Source organism: Panthera pardus, unplaced genomic scaffold (genome assembly GCF_024362965.1).
Source record: "Panthera pardus isolate Hobbes unplaced genomic scaffold, ASM2436296v1 HiC_scaffold_19, whole genome shotgun sequence".
In the NCBI taxonomy this organism is placed as follows: Eukaryota; Metazoa; Chordata; class Mammalia; order Carnivora; family Felidae; genus Panthera; species Panthera pardus.
Genome location: NW_026526754.1, coordinates 8,642,229 through 8,660,498, shown reverse-complemented (window position 1 = coordinate 8,660,498; position 18,270 = coordinate 8,642,229). Strand labels below are relative to the sequence as shown.

The window sequence follows — 18,270 nt, the reverse complement described above, 5'->3', positions numbered from 1 at the left end:
ATAAAATATTTCTTGCGTATAATTTCAGAGGGACTATGGACCACTACAAGTCCATGGAGAAACCCCAAGTTAAGGATCCATTGCTTCTGGAAGTAAAGACTCATTCACTACTGCCTATTCAACTTTTGCCTACCATGAAAAGAAAAACTGTTAATTTTGACATATGTGCACTAAGATATACACTAGAGACTTGTTAAGATAGCAATTAACTTTAACTACTGATAAGTCAAATACTATAAAATTCTCTACATAGTCACTAAATTGGTCCCAGATTAAACTCTTCCAAAGTGTTTTTAAAATAAACATGTTGAGAAATTTTAAACTCAGTTCAGGGGCAAAGTTACAACTCTAAAACCTACTAGAGCTCAACAGCTCTTGGGAAATAAGTAGCTTGTGTTTGTACTGATGATTCTGTTTGCAGTCAATGTATGTTTTTCATTTTCCTCAAGTCCATCATACTGAAAGAGCGTTTTATAACTTCACTAAGTTAACCCTGAATAAAAAATTAAATTTGCACTATAACAAACAGCCACACTTTGAATGCATGTAAAATCTGAGTAGCTGCCAGCAGTTAAGAACTATATGGATTCTGGTCAATAGGAACTTATATTAAGAGGTAATAATACCTACACGTATCACCTAGAAAGTGGAAATAAATTTAAAATATACTTGTGTGCCATTCCACTAACATTTATTAAGCACTTTCTAAACGATCTCTAGAAGAAAGAAACCCCCATCCTATAATTAACATAAAATATAGTTATCAGACAATTTCCTTTAAGAGCAAGTCTGACTCTGAACATACATATACCATTTAGAGAGTCAGAAAGAGAACTGGATCGTTACGGCGCGGAGAGTAAATGTGTGTCTGCCCTTTACTCTGATTCACTGGCAAAGCCTTTGTGAAGTAAGTGGGCTTATGAGGCAGAGCTGTGAGGCTCCAGCAAATTGCACCTACTATTAGCTGGCATCCGGGGGAAAAAAACCTGCAGGATTATTTAAGGCACTCACATTTCACTTAGCGATTATAAATAGCAGCACCTCAGCTGCCTCAAGTCCTCGTTCCCGTTCTACCAGCGCCCCTTAGTGGACAAGTCAGGGAAGGGCCTTTTGGGTGCAATTCCATCAGAAGAGAGAGGGTAAAAGGATGGGTGGACTCACCAAATGGTCTCTTTGACGGTAATCATGATGCCACCTTGAGTGGCCGCTCTAAACTGACACAGAGAAGGAAGAGAGGACACAGATTTGTCCAATCCTGCAAATCCTTTCAGGCTGGCAATTGCCTTCTTCCTCTCTAGCTTCCCCAGAATCCATAATAAGATCTCTTGGCAAAGTGACCTGGCAGAAAAAGCAGTTATAAATGAGCTTGTCATCTTACTCTACACATCTAACAAGATAACATAAAAAAAGAAAGGAAGACTGTCAGGTTCCACTGCATTCTAAATGCTGGCACAACCACCTAGTGCTACTGAAGTGCAGGACTGGAAAGTTACGCTTCCCGTGAATTTGGGAATATATCTAATATCCTGAAATTCAACGAGTGACTGGCTAATCTGGGCCCCAGAAGCAACACTGGTAAGACACAGGAGCTCCACATAATTAAAAAAAAAAAAAAAATCCAAGCGTACCATTGCCTTTGGGTCAGGCCCTGTGAACAGAAGTTTACACTGACAAAAACCGTCTATGAGTGGATCAAGAGCAGGTGACCAACAAACTCTTGCTGATGCCTCAGCCCCTTCCATCTGTGCCAATCAGCTAGGATAAGGAGGGAATAAACGTTCACTTATTCCTTCTCGGGCTCTGATGAGGACATGACAGTGCTGTGAGGATTTGGGTTTCAAAACTAAGACAAAGGTTATTTTATGGACAGTTATTTGAAGCCAAATGCACACACTCACAGTCTCCATCCTCCACTGTGTTTTCTCTTGTAGCTGTTGGACTACAGTGATGTGCTGACCAAAAGTTAGAGTCTAAGGCAGTATGTGAACTTTGAAAAATATGTAAGAATGAGTACTTTCCTTCACCACTTAACAACGATGATGACAACAATCATCTCTCAGCTATTTTCCAGGGACAGCGCTAGACACTTCCATGCACAGTCTTCATAAAATAACCCTATGAAGAAGGTAATGTTTGTAGGGGTTTTCCAAACACTAAAAGTCAGAATTCTCTAGGACTTTGAAAAGGATATAAACCCTTAAAAGGAGGAAAAAACAACATAAATATCTGTGAAAAAAGAGACCTGATACAAAATGAAGCCTACTTAAAACTCCAATACAAAAGATTATTTTCTGGGTGATTAAGAAATCCCTTCATTCCAAACAACACTGCGCAGCACTCATACTAAATCCAAGTCTAAATTACAGAGTGCCATGTTCAGATCCAGATTTCCCCAACTTGATTTCTCATTCCCCACAAGGTAGTTATGATCCCTTCTCTACTTCCTCCTTCCTAGACATGTAATTCCAGTATTTCTCATGGATCAAACACGGGCATGTTTATACATGTAAACAGGGGTTTCGTCTTTGATGTCTAGGACGGAGGCTGAAGAGAGCCATTCTAAAAATTACATCCAATCCCCAGCAGTCTGAAAAGTGTTCTTTCCCTAGATGAGCAGAATAAGAGGATCCTCAAATGCTTTCCTGATTTTGAAACAAACAACAAAAAAAAACAATTACAAAGTGGCACTAAGTTTTATATTCAAAATAAGAATAAGAATGACATACAAGAAAGATTTCACTATTTATAAACAAATAAGTTTCTCTAGATTGTTTACCTTATATGAGACACGCTTTGCTTGGTGAAACAGTATAGAGAAAAGAGCACACCCAAGACTGGAAGCAGGGAGTCCACTAAAACCGTCAAAGGTTCGTTCCCGACCACGTACACCTAGGGAAAAGAAAATGGCGAGAGGCACGGTGAGCACAAGGCCAGAGGAACAGGAATCAAACACTACACACCTACTAGCAGGGCTCAGAGTCTTATCTTAAGCAACACTGTTGTCCTAAACTGAATAATTTTAGCTCTAAGACTAAGAAAACCATCTGAGATTGGCAGACAGGCTGAAGCACAGGGAGCCTGAACTGCAGCGGTGCCCTTTCATGGGCGGCCTGAAGAACTGTCAGGCAAAATGGGTAAATGAACCCATTTTCTGACCCCTTCCTTTCCTGCTTTTGACTACCTTTGTGTCTCCCGCTAGTCTGCCTATTACTCATCTATGCAATAACCGTCTAATTACCAAAGGGCCTGCTCTTAGGAACTAACAAGCAATGCCAAACAGAAATACTTAAAACTAGATTTGAAAATCAAAACCAAAACCAAAAACACGGCCTGCTCTAGAGTTGTCACTCTAATGTGTGTCTGGGTGGCTCAGTCGGTTGCGCATCCAACTTTTGACTGTGGCTCAGGTCATGATCTCAAGGTTGTGGGATTGAGCCCCACGTCAGGCTCCTTAATGAATGTGGAGTCTGCTTGAGATTTTCTCTTTCTCTCTCTCTCTCTCTCTCTCTCTCTCCTCCCCTCTCGACTCATGCACACATCCACTCTCTCTCTGTCTCTCTCAAAATTGAAAAAAAAAAAAAAGATCTGTCATTCTTAACATGTAACTGCCATATGGGTATGTCCTATTCTCTCCAGTTCAATGAATGTTAAAAGAAATTACAACGTACTCCTAGCTCTGCATTGACTTTATAGGGTTAAGTGTGTGTGTGTGAGGATGCTGATTTTTGTTAACAGTAATTGTGTCACACGTTTTAGTTGTCACTTCAAAAAGGATAGCGCAAATGCATTCAACAAACTTTATTTGAACACCCACTGGAATCAAAGCATGGTCTTAGGCACTGTAGTGAATATAAAAATGAGTAAGAGTTGTTCTCTCTCAATTGCTTGTGATCTAACAGGAAGAATAAAACAAGGAGACCAATGACAAAAATAATAATTCAAAACAGGTAAGTTAAAGAATTAAGAAGAGCAAAACACTATTTTTTTCCAACATTCTTTCTGTAAATCAGGGCCTCTGTAAGCTTCCATTTCCTCATCCTTAAAAATAAGACTGACCTTGGGAGACTGTTATAATTTTTTTTCCATAGGAGACTGTTATAATTTTAATAAGCTAACTGTTTAAAGAATCCAACACAGTAGCTGGAAGATAAAAATGCTGGCATAGTTCCGGGAACACATATTAAGAGTGTCGGTTCCTCAGCTTTCTCCTTTTATCATCATTATCTGTGTCCACACTATCAGGTTCCAATTAATTTATTAATTAAGTTGTGTTGAAGTGAAGGAGGAATCATTGTTGTTTTGTGGGATCCTACAGGTCATGGAGGCACAAGCTGGAAGACGCTCTGTGCTTTTCCAGAGAATCCTGTCCCTTTAAATCAACCCTAATTTTTCACACTGCTTAAGCCTCCCAGCATCTCTGTGGAGCTTGATAACCAAGGAGTCAGCTTCCTGTGCATGATCTAATCTCCATAAACCCAGCTCAGTGGGGTGCATGGTATGGCAGTGTTCACAGTAATATGCAGGCCTAATTATGATATCATCAATTACAAGTGGTAAAAAAGAGAGAGAGAGAGAGAGAGAGAGAGAGAGAGATTTCCCCAGATCACGTAAGGGCCTATTGTTTGGCTCTGTGGTCTGTGTTCCCAGAAGTAATCCCTGTGGAGCCATCCTTCCTTATCAGCATCTTTTACACAAAAAACAAAACCCAAATGGAGTTAACTCTCCTTTATTTACTGGCTTGACTGAGACAAAGCACCTAAAATTTTAACATGAATTCAATCGAGCCCATTTCTCAGGGGTATATGGTGTTATTGATAAATTCCTCCAAGTTTTAAGTTCTCTTGTCATACTTTTCTGAAGAAACAAGTACTGCTTTTGTATTTAGAAAAAAATCGATCAAAGAGTTTTCTCTGTGGTATCTCAAACAACTCAAATGGCCTCTTTTTGCCACTTATAGATTGTCATCTCCCTTCCAGTATTAAGAGGAAACTTCTCCTTATACTGAGCCCAAAGCTACCTTCCTCTAACTTCCTTGATAGTACTTTGTTGTTGTTGTTGTTGTTGTTGTTGTTGTTTTTTGAAAAGTTTTAGATGGGCCATTCAAACATTCTACCTTTTCCACAGGCCTGCTATGTATTTGACTGTTCAACTATTCATCCATTCATTCACTAATTCAAATATTTAGTAAGCATCTAACCACCATTAATGACTTTCCTCCTATAAATTCCAATAGCACTTTGAGCTTGTAACACAGAATGTATAGTTCTCTCTCACCTTTTCAACTAGCCTAGAAGGCAAAAGTGAAGCTCTCTGTTTCAGCACCTATCACAATAGATGATTAAGTTGTGTTACCTGAATTTCTGGTGAATAAGCAGTTGTTACAGAAGTATACAATTTAAAGGAACCACATTGTTACTGTTCTTATGAAGCAAACAATAACTACCATTTACTGCAATGTCTACTCAAGAATAAACCAGGTTATTCAGCTAAACATTTAACATACAATCAATCCTCACCAGAGTCCTGCAGGTTAAGCATTTTTATTCCCATTCTAAAAATGTGGAAAACTAGGGCCCAGAGAAGCAAAGTTAGTGGAGCCAAGGTATTCTGTTAGTAAATGGCAGAATCAAGGTGAACAAAGGTCTGCCTGACATAAAATCCATGCACAATCCAGAGACAGAGAGCAGTAAAGGTTGTAAGGGGGTGGGAGTAGGGGAAAATGGGGACTGACTGCTTCATGGGTACGGTGTTTCCATTTGGGGTGATGAAAAAGTTCTGGAACTAGACAACGATGATGACTGTGTGACGCTGTGAATGCACTTAATGCCAGCCAATCGTATACTTTAAGATGGTTAAAATGGTAAATGTTATATTATTTTCTAAAAGAACGAAACACGTACTCATGGCCTCCCCAAACTCACCTCCCCCTGTACCTGTTTGCATTGCTTCAGTCCCTAACCCACACCACCTTTATCCCAACCATCTCCCCTCAGAACCAGTAGGCCCCAGCCTGCCAGGCTATTAATAACTCCAGTCCTGCGAGAAGAGTTCCTGAGTGGCACCAGGAGCTCCTGCACCGCCTCCCCTTCCTCCCGCTGAGACTCTTCTCTATTATACAGCCGTCTTCTACCAAGTCTTCCAGGGGGGCTCCAGGGCCACAGCACGGCCTTTCCAAGGACAGAGCCCTCCTTCCAGTCTGTTGCCTGGCACTCAACTCATATGCAGGTTAACGGTTTGGTCTGGACCTCACATCCAACCTTACCCTCTCAGTATACTCCCGAAGTAGAATCTGGTCATTTCCCACTTCATGTGGACTCCCCAGGTCACTGAGTTATATCTGAGTTTAGTGACCCATAAAGGGACACAGGAGGCTGCACCGATTCAGCGATGTCTTGCTGACAGCACAGACAATGAGCAACTGCTCCAGGGAAAAAAAAAACAAAACAACAGTCCTCCCAACAAAGTCATACTATATATGGAAGCAACTGTTAGGGCGAGTTCCTTCCAGTGTCCTTCATACTAGGCTGGTGACAGTATGGACTGAGGAAGCAGTGAGGGCACAACAGTAGGCTGGTCCTGCCCCACGGAGGACAGGGCCCTACTACCCTGCATCTCTGCTCTAACATCAGGTGTTGTGGAATTTCCTTGGACTGTGCTCATACGTAGTCTCCTGCTATCTGGGGTTCTTGAACTCTTGGGAGTTCAAGTTCTGAAACACAATCCCACATTGCATGTATTATTTCTACCTGTGGAAATTCCCTTTCCTCAGCAGTATACCTACTGGGTATATTTCACATAGGGTTGTTTGTAATACTTCCACTGACCAGCTGCAAGACTTATCACAAATCAATTGACTTATCTGAGTCTCAGTTTCCCTACCTAGGGAATAAGGAGGTTGGCAAATCTATCACCCTCTGACTTGACTGCAAATTTGCTCACTCCCTTCAGTATCCTTCTGGTACTTTAGCCATTAAGAGGTTTAAAAAGAAAACCAACTAGCTGGAAAACATGAAACAATCCTGCACCACCCGAAAATTTTTCCAACACTCAAACTGACCAAGATGTAAAAATTTCTAATCCTCCCCACATGCTTTCCCTTCTATAAGTTCTGAAATTAGAAATTTAAAGCTGAAATCCTCATTAGGTGAAAGATGTTCTGGTTACTTGAGATGTCTGTATGACCAGAGACCACCAAACAAAATACCAAGAGGTGGGAAAGCTGAAGCAGGGAAAGGAGAGACAGACTCTCAAGGTATCTTCAATTCTCTGGTGTGAAAAGCCTCTCTGAGAGTAAGTGAAATGGTGCTTCGAAGAAAAGTTCAACTTCCATGTCTATCTTTGGCTCTTCCAGTAGGACAGGACTGAGGGGCAAAATGAGAGACCAGTATGAATCTATGAAAATCATAATGGCTCAGAATAGATCAGTGGAGGAAACGGGTACCAATGACCCACTGGCAGCTTGGGGATTTCCTCATTCCTTTATAGGGATTTCCACATTCCTTTCTGAATGCATCTTGGCTCTCTATCACAGATCCAGCCATGAGAAGAGGTGTGGTTAAGCCTTACAACCCTTCATCTAAGCTCAGAGATCACTCTTACCTAGTAACAAAGACATGTTTCTGGATACTGTTAACAATCCATCACATTCTACTTGTAACTCTTTGTTTGCCTGACTGGGGGCTCCTTGAAGGCAGCAATTGGCTCTTAATCATTTCTGTTATTTGTAAACCTAGCCGAGTAGCTGGCATTCTGTATGTACTTGGTAAAAAAATGTTTTTTCTGACTGATTAACTGAATCAAAGAAAGAATAAAAAAAAGCACATTGAATGCTTTTTATTTTCTCAAAAGCTCTATTTTTGTGGGGGAATTACAATGCCCCCTGTATTTTCTTTTTTGTTGTCTAAGCTGCAGCTAGAAGCTAATCAATCAATGTTAATTAACTGAAGAATCCTAGAACTTCAGCCATGGAAGGGAGAGCAGACTGAACAAAAGGAGGTTTGATGTTACTGTTGGGGCTTAGTCAGTACCTATCTTCAATATCTAAAGGACTGAATTTCTCTGGAAGGACTGACTAGAAATTTAAATTAAAAAGGAACAGAAAAACCCAGAGGAGTCAAAATGGTCAAAAGTGTCACGAGCAAACATGTGTTTCTGATTCAAAGCAAAACAAAAGTGAAAGCGGTCCTCACATGCTCCGTTTCTCATCTACTAGACTTCCATTACATTGTTAGGCATATCCCTTAGAGATCACTGTAGAGCTGAAAGAACACCAGGTAGTCAGGAGTCAGAAATGGGTATGAATATTGTTCCTGACACCTATATGATTGCCCCAAATCACATATTAAGTGAGTGAACACGGATAAGACATTTAAACCTCCCTAGGATTCAGTTTCCTCATTTATAATGCAAGCGTTAAGCTTTTGGCATAAGTACCAGTTAAGATAATTCATTTAAAATACTTTGTAAAATACACAGCCCTGTGCAAATGTTACATTTATTCCTAAATACTTGCCGATGCTGCTGTAAATGGAACTGTCTTCTTAATTTACGGCCTTATCTTTTATAGGGATGTATACGTGTGGAAATAGAAACATAAATCAAGCTGACTGAATCCTACCATTGAAATTCAGTACAGGCTGGGACTTGATTTTACCCCTGTTAAAGATTAAACTCGTCAAATGCTGCCTTCTAAAATATCACAGGGATCCTTTTGATAGTAATGTTCCAGAACTCCTAATGCACTTACTGAGTTTAATTAAGACTTGTGAGAAGCAAAGGACAAGCCAAGTTACCTAATATAGGATTTTGCACTAAGCATGCTTTCAGAGCGTACTGCATAAAATAATCTTTTTAAAAAGAGTTTCCTTAAACCAAAAGAGAACTGACAGTTTTCTGAGCACAAATCATTTGCTAAAGAATACAATGAACCTACCAAAAGTTACCTGGTTTTATCCCTGAAACTCAAGTGTTAAATTAAGTCACCTAATAGTCAACTCTAGAGCCAGACTAGGTCTGTTGGACTCTAAAGGCCAGGTGGTTTTCACCACACTGTCCCACAGAATCTGAATGTACTGTCTAACACTTGCATTTCCCACAGCTTTGAAGAATACCTCCTTTGGTCTTCTGCATGTTATTCAAGGTCATAGTTCAATTACAGTTGGAAATATCGGAAAGAACGACTGCCTTTAAGGAAGAGCCATAGGTGGGAGAAGACTAACTTTTTACTGCAAAGCCTTTTGCACTTTTTAAATGTGTACCACGTGCAAATATTAGCTTTTCTAAACACAGAGTGAGAGAAAGAGAGGAAATGAAAGGACTGCTTCCTGGACCAGATCTGGCACTCACTAGTATGATTCAGGACAAGTCACTTCGCAATCTTTTGTGTTTTTTGGGTTTTTTTAGTAATGTCGACACCCAACATGGGGCTTGAACTCACAACCCTGAGACCAGGAGTTGCATGCTCTACCGACTGAGCCAGCCAAGCACCCCAACTTCACAATCTTTTGGGGTTTGTTTCCTTTACTATAAAATAAGGGATTAACTTGGCAAACCCAAAGATTGTACCACACCAACAGTGAACCCTAATGTAAACTATGGACTTTGGTGATAGTGTCGTGCTAATGCCGGCTTATCAACTGTAACAAATGTCCCACTCTTAATGTAAAATGTTAACAGTAGGAGAGGCTGTGCACATGTGGGGGCAGGAGATATATGGGAACACTCTGTACTTTCTACTTGACTTTTCTGTGAATGAAAAACTGCTCTAAAAAACAGTCTTTTCAAAAACAAACAAACAAAAAAAGAAATTAAATATTTCTAAATTTCCTTCCAGCTCTAAGATTCTGTTATAACAATTTACTCTACAAAAACAATTAACTATTCAGAAAGAGGAGTCAATTGGCGAATCTGAGAGAGTAACTTTAATTAGAAATTTGTTAAGATTAAATGGGGAAAAAAGACTTGGATAATTAAAGTCAGGGATTCCCTGAATCTGGAAACAGAGAGATAAAATGGAAATGAGAATGAAGAATATAAACTAATTAGGTACTTCTAGACTTTCCTGCCCGAAAATTTCTTCTGCCTTAGGGAGTCTCAGCAAGTATGGTGAGGAATACTAAAAGGAAACATTCCCCATTCCCACCCCTGGCCCCACCTAGTATCAGATTCTGGCCGGTTCTCTTAAGAGCAAGAAAATGTCCAAATCGTGAGGAAGTATAATTCTCTCATCCTACCCTACCCAGAACCAATCTCTATGCAGCCCAGGCCTCTCTTTACCTTTCTAGGCTAAAGAAAAACATTTATCCCTCTCATACTAGGGAGGACAAAAAAATTAAGTATTCTAGGGTTAGGACCCCCGACATTCAGAGTCAGAAGAAAACAGAATAGGGGTTGCCCGGGTGGCTCAGTCGGTTAAGCATCTGACTCTTAATTTTGGCTCAGGTCATGATCTCATGGTTTCTGGGATCGAGCCCCATGTCAGGCTCCACATTGACAGTGCAGAGCCTGCTTGGGATCCTCTCTCTCCTTCTCTCTCTGCCCCTACACGCCTCTCAAAACAAATAAATAAACATTAAAAAAAATATGGAGACAGAATAGGAAGCCATTGGACTAAAAGTTATTTGAGCTGCAGGGTGCCTGGGTGGCTCAGCTGGTTAAGCATCTGACTTCAGCTCAGGTCATGATCTCACGGTTTCTGGGTTCAAGCCCCGCATCGGGCTCTGTGCTGGCAGCTCAGGGCTGGGAGCCTGCTTTGGATTCTGTGTGTGCCTCTCTCTCTGCCCCTCCCCTGCTTGCGTTCTCTCTCTGTCTCTCAAAAATAAATAAACATTAAAAAAATAAACCATAAAAAAAGTTATTTGAGCTGCAAATCTCTTTTTTGGCTTAAATCATTTTACCAGATGTAAGGTACACACATAGAAACGATGAGAATTATTTACGCAGAAGTACAAGTGGCTATGCCAAATTTTCAGTTCAGTGAGCATCTCTATGTACACCTGTTTTGTTGAGACCTTTCCACCTGGCCCACCAGGGCCACACTGCTCCACTCTATGCTGTATGTAAAGGATGCAAGCAGGGGCGCCTGGGTGGCGCAGTCGGTTAAGCGTCTGACTTCAGCCAGGTCACGATCTCGCGGTCTGTGAGTTCGAGCCCTGCGTCAGGCTCTGGGCTGATGGCTCGGAGCCTGGAGCCTGTTTCCGATTCTGTGTCTCCCTCTCTCTCTGCCCCTCCCCCGTTCATGCTCTGTCTCTCTCTGTCCCAAAAATAAAAATAAATAAATAAATAAATAAATAAATAAAACGTTGGAAAAAAAAAAAAAAAGGATGCAAGCAAAGAATGGCCTTCTCTTATAATTGCCCCTGCCACATTTTCATTCAGCAAGCTGAGGGCTTATTTCTTTAAATACCAAAATGTATTTATATTTTACCTCTTTCAGAAGAAAGTATTTTTTAAATGGAGGAGATGCAATCCTTGCCTCCTTAAATGAAGTATACTAAACATAGCACTCCCAACATACTTTGTTTTTCAAACTATTATGCCCTTTTGAATTTTTTTTTTTTTTAGCGTTTATTTATTTTTGAGACAGAGAGAGACAGAGCATGAATGGGGGAGGGTCACAGAGAGAAGGAGACACAGAATCTGAAACAGGCTCCAGGCTCTGAGCTGTCAGCACAGAGCCCGATGCGGGGCTCGAACCTACGGACCGTGAGATCGTGACCTGAGCCGAAGTCGGACGCTTAACCGACTGAGCCACCCAGGCGCCCCAAACTATTATGCCCTTTTGGAGTACTTTTTCTGTCTCCTTTCTTGATCCTCTCCGTTGGCACTCTCTTGTCAGCATGCCTTAGTCTAACTAACTTCTAATTTTTTACTTCTAATTCCACTATGGTCCTAATCAGAAAACCAATCTGATCTGGATTGTGTATAAAGTAAAGAGGAAATTGGCTCTGAGGAACTAAGGGGCTCTGCAGCTAGGTATCAAGATGGCAGCCAGATGGGCACCTATTATGATACAGGTGACACAGGACATTCAGTTGGAAACATCAACTGAAACACTAAGATAAAATAGACTTAAAACTCCAACAGAAGATACCAGACTAAAACGAGAGCAGGACTATAAAAACTTTCCATTCAGAAAGAGAGTAGAGAAGGAACAAATGTGCGGAGACCAAGAGGAGACTGCTGAGGAAGATTTCTTTGGGGAGAGCCATTGGTAGGCAGAGCATGTGACCCTTGATCTCAGGGTGAGTTTCAGCACCATGTTGGGTATAGAGATTACTTAAAAATAAAATCTTTAAAAAAAATAAATAAAAATAAAAATGAGCGAAGAGCAAACCCATAATAAGATACTCCCACCAGCAAGGCTATAATAATGGAAGAAAAGGGGAGGGCAGGGAGAGGAGGAGGAGGAGGAGGAGGAGGAGGAGGAGGAGGAGGAGGAGAAAGAGAAATGGTAGTGGTAGTGTTGGCCAGAGAGGATAAACTGGAATTCTCACACTCTGCTGATGGGAATGTAAATGGTGCTGCCACTTTGGAAAATAGTCTGACAGTACCCCTAAAAGTTGAACACAATGTCATCATAAAGTCCAGCGATTTCACTCCTAGCTATATACCCAAGAGAAATGAAAACACATGTCCACACAAAAACTTGTACATGAATGTCTGTAGCAGCATTGTTCACAACAGCCAAAATGTGGAAACAACAAAAATTCCCATCAACTGACAAAATGCAATATATCCCTAGAATAGAACACCGTTAGGCAGAATGAAATACTGCTCTATGCAACATGGATGAATCCTAAAAACATCCTGCTGGTGAAAAGTCAGCTACAAAAGACCACATATTACATAAGTCCACTTATATGAAATATCCATAATAGGCAAGTCTACAGAGACAGCAAGTCCATTTTAGTGGTTGCCTAAGGTTTGGGGACAAAATTAGAAGAAGGGAGGGTGCCTGGGTGGCTCAATCAGCTAAATGTCTCACTCTTGACTTGGGCTCAGGTTGTGATCTCACAGTTCATGGGTTCAAGCCCCACATCAGGCTCTGCGCCATCAGCTTGGGATTCTCTCTCTCTCCCTCATTCTCTGCCTGTCCCCCACTCACACGTGCTCTCTCTCAAAATAAATAAATAAACTTTTTTTTTTTTTTTTAATTGGGAGAAGGGAGGGGCACCTGCGTGGCTCAGTCAGTAAAGCATCCAACTTTGGCTCAGGTCATGATCTCGTGGTTTGTGGGTTCAAGCCCTGAGTCAGACTCTGCGCTGACAGCTCGGAGCCTGGAGCCTACCTCAGATTCTGTCTCCCTCTCTCTCTGCCCCTCCTCCACTCAAGCTCTGTCTCTGTCTCTGTCTCTCAAAAATAAAGAAACATTAAAAATTTTTTTAAATAAATAAATAAAATAAAATTGGGAAAAGGGAGAGTGAATGGGGATGGGGATGGGTAATGGGTATGGGGTCCTTTTAGGGGGACAATAATTTTCTAAAGTCAGATTTGTGGTGATGGTTGCACAACCCTGTGACTACACTAAAAGCACTGAGTTGAACACTTTAAATGTGTGAATTGTGGCGTATGTGAATTATATCCCAGTGAATCTGTTAAAAAGAAAAGAAAAAGAGAGAGAAAACCAGAGCTGGACATGTTCCCAAATGCCTCTCTAAAATTAAACACCCTCTTGTACCCTCTTGCTACCCAGTGAGCTGCTGGATCATTCAACTATCCCAGATGTTTTCCTTGTTTCCTGCCTTTGAGCTGTGCTCTGTAATTTAGTATTAGCAGAAAGTTAATAAAGACAACACAGCCTTTGTTGCTAAACTTTACACAGTGTTTACCATTTCCCCCCAACATACACATTTCCTCTGTTTTCCCAGTGCAGCTGAGCTGCCAAAACCTTGTAGGGAGAATAATTACCCTTCCGCACCCCTTCCTGCTTTCATAACCGCCCCAATCTTTTGTGCATAATCAAGTGTTTACAGCCAACTAATGTTTTGCTTGCCTCTCCAGGAGGTTTTAAATTCACCAAACTGTTCACCAAATTAGGAGGGTTTTTTTCCCTCCCCCTTTTTTGGGGAGCAAGAATAGGAACAATGGCAGGATTCACTGTTTCTGGATCTCTCCATTTTTTAGACGCTAATTCACTCGCCAGAAAGAAGCTGATTTGCTTTCTTTTTCCTCTAAAAGCAATTTTTTTTTTTTTACTTCCCAGAAATACTATGAGGGGTTTGTACCAGAGTGTAGTCACAATTAAGTTCTACCCCTGACACCACTTTCAAGTCTTTCTGACATTCCACACCCACCATTTAACAGTTTTCATCATGATATTCCTCAGATGGTGTGTGACTGAAGACAACCTTTCTGAGAGTTAGCTGGGCTTTGTTCTCTAATTCAGAACATTTGCTTTCTACACTGCTCTATATAATTTCTTATTTTTCTTCAATCAAAAATGTCCTTACCTATGAATATGTAGAACAGGATATAAAAACTTTCTTTTCATAAGTCTCTAAATGAGGCATTAAAAAAAAAAACAGCATTATAGTCACTAAGTTAGGTTTTATCTATAAACAATCTGATGCTATATTTGTATGCCAGGTCCCTTTTTTTAATAGTGAAATTAAATGAAACAGCTTACTTTAGTAAAAAGTTGAGTGTTGAACAGAACGAGTTTTGAATTTTTAAGCGTGAATTTTATACCTACAAATCATGAATATCATACATTAAGTTTAAAACAAAAGAAAACAGGGACACCTGGCTGGCTCAGTTGGAAGACTGTGTGACTCTCATTCTTGGGGTCTTGAGTTTGAGCCTCACGTTGGGTGTAGAGATTACTTAAATCAATAACACTTTGCTGAGGCAAAAACAAAACAAGAACAACCACACCCCCCCCCCAATCATCTGCCTTCTTATCTGAAAGAATACGACTTAAGGTTTACTCTACACCGTCACATACTGCTAGTAGGAATGTAAACTGGTGCAGCCACTTTGGCAGTTCTTCAAATGGTTAAACACAGGGTTACCATAAGATCTAGCAATTCTACTCTTTTTTTTTTTTTTTTTTTAATGTTTATTTATTTTTGAGAGAGACAGACACAGAATGCGAGTGGGTTAGGGGCAGAGAGAGAGGGAGACACAGAATCCGAAGCAGGCTCCAGGCTCCAAGCTGTCAGCACAGAGGCTGACGCGGGGCTCAAACTCACGGACCGCGAGATCATGACCTGAGCCGAAGTCGGCCGCTTAACCGACTGACCCACCCAGGCGCCCCTCTAGCAATTCTACTCTTAGGTATATACCCAGGAAAATGAAAACATATGTATGCACAAAGACTTGTACACAAATGTCCATAGCAGCATTAATCATAATAGCTAAAATGTAAAAACAACCCAAATATATATCAAAGGATGAATGGATTACAAAATAGAGTCTATATCTACAATAGGATATTATTCGGCAATAAAAATAAATCAAGTCTTGGGGCATCTGATTGGCTCAGTCAGTAGAGCATGCAACTTTTGATCTTGGGGTTGTGAGTTTGAGCCCCATGTTGGGTATAGAGATTACTAAAAAATAAAAGAAATCTTAAAAAAAAAAATTAGGTCCTGCTTTGTGCTTAATATAAACCTTAAAAACATCATGCTAAGTAAAAGAAGCCAATCACAAAAGACCATATAGTGTATAATTCCATTTATATGCTATGTCCAGAATAGGCAAATCTATAGAAAGAGAAAGTAGATTAGTGGTTGACTCGGGTTGGAGGTTGGAGGGGTTAGGAGTAGGGAGAATGGAAAAAAGAGTGGTAAAGGGTTTTGGGTATAGTGTGGGATTTCTTTTTGGGTAATGAAGTATTAGAATATACTTCTAATATGCAAGCCTTAGATTATGCTAAAAAGCCATTGATATGCATGCTTTTTTTCTTTTTTTAAGGTAAGCTCCACAATCAGTGTGGCACTTGAACTTGAACTCCCAAGATCAAGAGGTGCATGCTCTACTGACTGCACCAGACAGGTGCCCTGATTTGCACACTTTAAATGGGTAAACTGTATAGTATGTGAATTACAACTCACAAAGCTGTTTGAAGAAAGATCTACTTTACATCCAAATGTCCATCAACTGATGAACAAATAAACCAAATGTGGTATATTCATACCATGGAATATTACTTAACAATTAAAAGGGACAAAATATTGATATATGCAACAACCTGGATAAACCTCCGAAACATTATGCTAAGAGAGGGTGCCTGGCTGGCCCAGTCAGTACACTTGATCAACAGTCCGTGACTCTTGATCTCAGGGTCATGAGTTCGAGCCCCATGTTGGGCAAAGTGATTACTTTGAAAAAAAACAAAACATGGAAACACCTCCCCACACACACACACAAAACATACTAAGAGAAGTCCGCCACAGAAGATCACATGTTGCATGGTTCCTTCCCATGAAACAGCCATAAAGGCAAATCCACAGAGGTAGACAGATTAGTGGTTGCCTGGGGCTAAGGGTGGGAACAAGGAGTGACTATAAATAGGCACAGGGACCTTTTTAGGGTAATGGAGATGTTCTAAAATTGTAATGTATTAGTTTCACAACTCTGTAAACTTACTAAAAATCATTGACTTGCATACTTAAAACATTATTTTATGGTCTGTAAAGTATATCTCAATAAAGTTGTCTTATAAAAAAAGATTTATTCTAGAGGCGCCCTGGTGGCTCAGTCAGTTAAGCATCCAACTCTTGGTTTCGGCTCAGATCATGATCTCGTGGATTTGTGGTTTGAGCCCTGAGTGGGGCTCTGTGCTGGCAGTGTGGAGCTAACTTGTAATTCTCTCTCCCTCTCTCTCTGCCTCTCTCTGACTCATGCTGCCTCTGTCTCTCTCAAAATAAATAAACTTAAAAAAAAAGATTTATTCGAAAAAAATTTTGAAGAGGCAATTTTTAAAACGGACAAAACGTGAATAGGCAATTTACAGAAGAAAAAATATGAATAAACCTAGAACACAAAAAGATGTTCAACTCACTAGTAATAAGAGAACTAACTGTTAACTAAAACCACAATGTACCTTTAGATGGGAAGCCATGGCAATGTGACCAGGGATAGGTAGATAGAAGATTTCAACTGAACTGGTAATGTTTAATTTCTTAAGCTGAGTGGTGGGTACATGAGTGTTTTACTCTGCATTTTTTATCTGTTTGAATTATTTCATAAAAAACTAAACACTTTCTCTAAAATGCTTAACTTATTGCCATAGAAAAGAAATGAGAAATGTGGAGTATAATTTTTAAAATTATTGATAAGTAATTTACATGCCATAAAATTCATTCTTAAGGGGTGTCTGGGTGGCTCAGTCGGTTAAGCATCCAACTTCAGCTCAGGTCATGATCTCATGGTTCGTGAGTTCAAGCCCCACATCAGGCTCTGTGCTCACAGCTCAGAGCTTAGAACCTCTGTGTCTCCCTCTCTCTCTGCCCCTCCCCTGCTCATACTCTGTCTCTCTCTCAAAAATAAATAAACATTAAAAAAAATTCACTCTTAAAATGTACAAGTGGCTTTTAGTATATTCACAAGACTGTATAACTATCACCACTGTCTAATTCCAAAACATTTTCCTTACCTCACAGAGAAATCCCATACCCATTAGCAGACACTCCTAACTCCCCAGTTCCAGCCCCTAGCAACCGCTAATCTACTTTCTGTCTCTATGAACTTGCCCAGTCTTAATATTCTACATAAATTGAATCATACAACGTGTGGTCTTTTTTTTCTGGTTTCTATTAAAGTTTAAAATTTGTTACTTTTAAATGTTTGCGTTGTGTTTGCGTTAAATGTGTCCATACTTCATTCATTTTTATGGCTAAAAAATATTCCATTATATGCATATATCACATTTGTGTATCTATTTATCAGTTGATAAACATTTGGGTGACTTCCACGTTTGGGCTATTATGAATAATGCCGTGATGAACATTTGTGCACAGATTTTTGTCTGAACATGTTCTCATTTCTCTTAGGTATATACCTAAGAATGGAATTACTGTGTCAAATAGTAATTCCATGTTTAATGTTTTGAGGAACTGCCAAATTATTTTCCAAAGCAGCTGGACCTTTTTACATGGCAAATAATTTTGAAAGCTATTTACTAGCGTGGATATTTTTCATAGTAAAATACTATTATAAATTTATTGAAATAAACCTTAAAGAATATTTATCCCAGCTCCATCTGGCCCTAACGCAATGGATTTCATTTTTTGTCTAAAAATATATGTTTCATATATATTTATAAGA

The 18,270-nt window shown here is 40.0% G+C and overlaps 1 protein-coding gene across 4 annotated transcripts in view; it reads right to left on the bottom strand.

Moving 5' to 3' along the window:
• TANGO6 (transport and golgi organization 6 homolog) overlaps nt 1–18,270 on the bottom strand; it is a 192,000-nt gene that overhangs the window by 136,228 nt on the left and 37,502 nt on the right. For all 4 annotated transcript variants that reach the window (XR_002081659.2, XM_019455446.2, XM_019455444.2 and 1 more), the window contains 2 exons: nt 2,777–2,889; nt 1,162–1,338 (listed from right to left, as the gene is read on the bottom strand). Coding sequence is in view for 3 of the 4 variants with exons in the window: in XM_019455446.2 (XP_019310991.2) it covers nt 1,162–1,338; nt 2,777–2,889 (290 nt within the window). In the remaining variant the exon portion in view is untranslated. The remainder of the gene's footprint in view (nt 1–1,161; nt 1,339–2,776; nt 2,890–18,270) is intronic.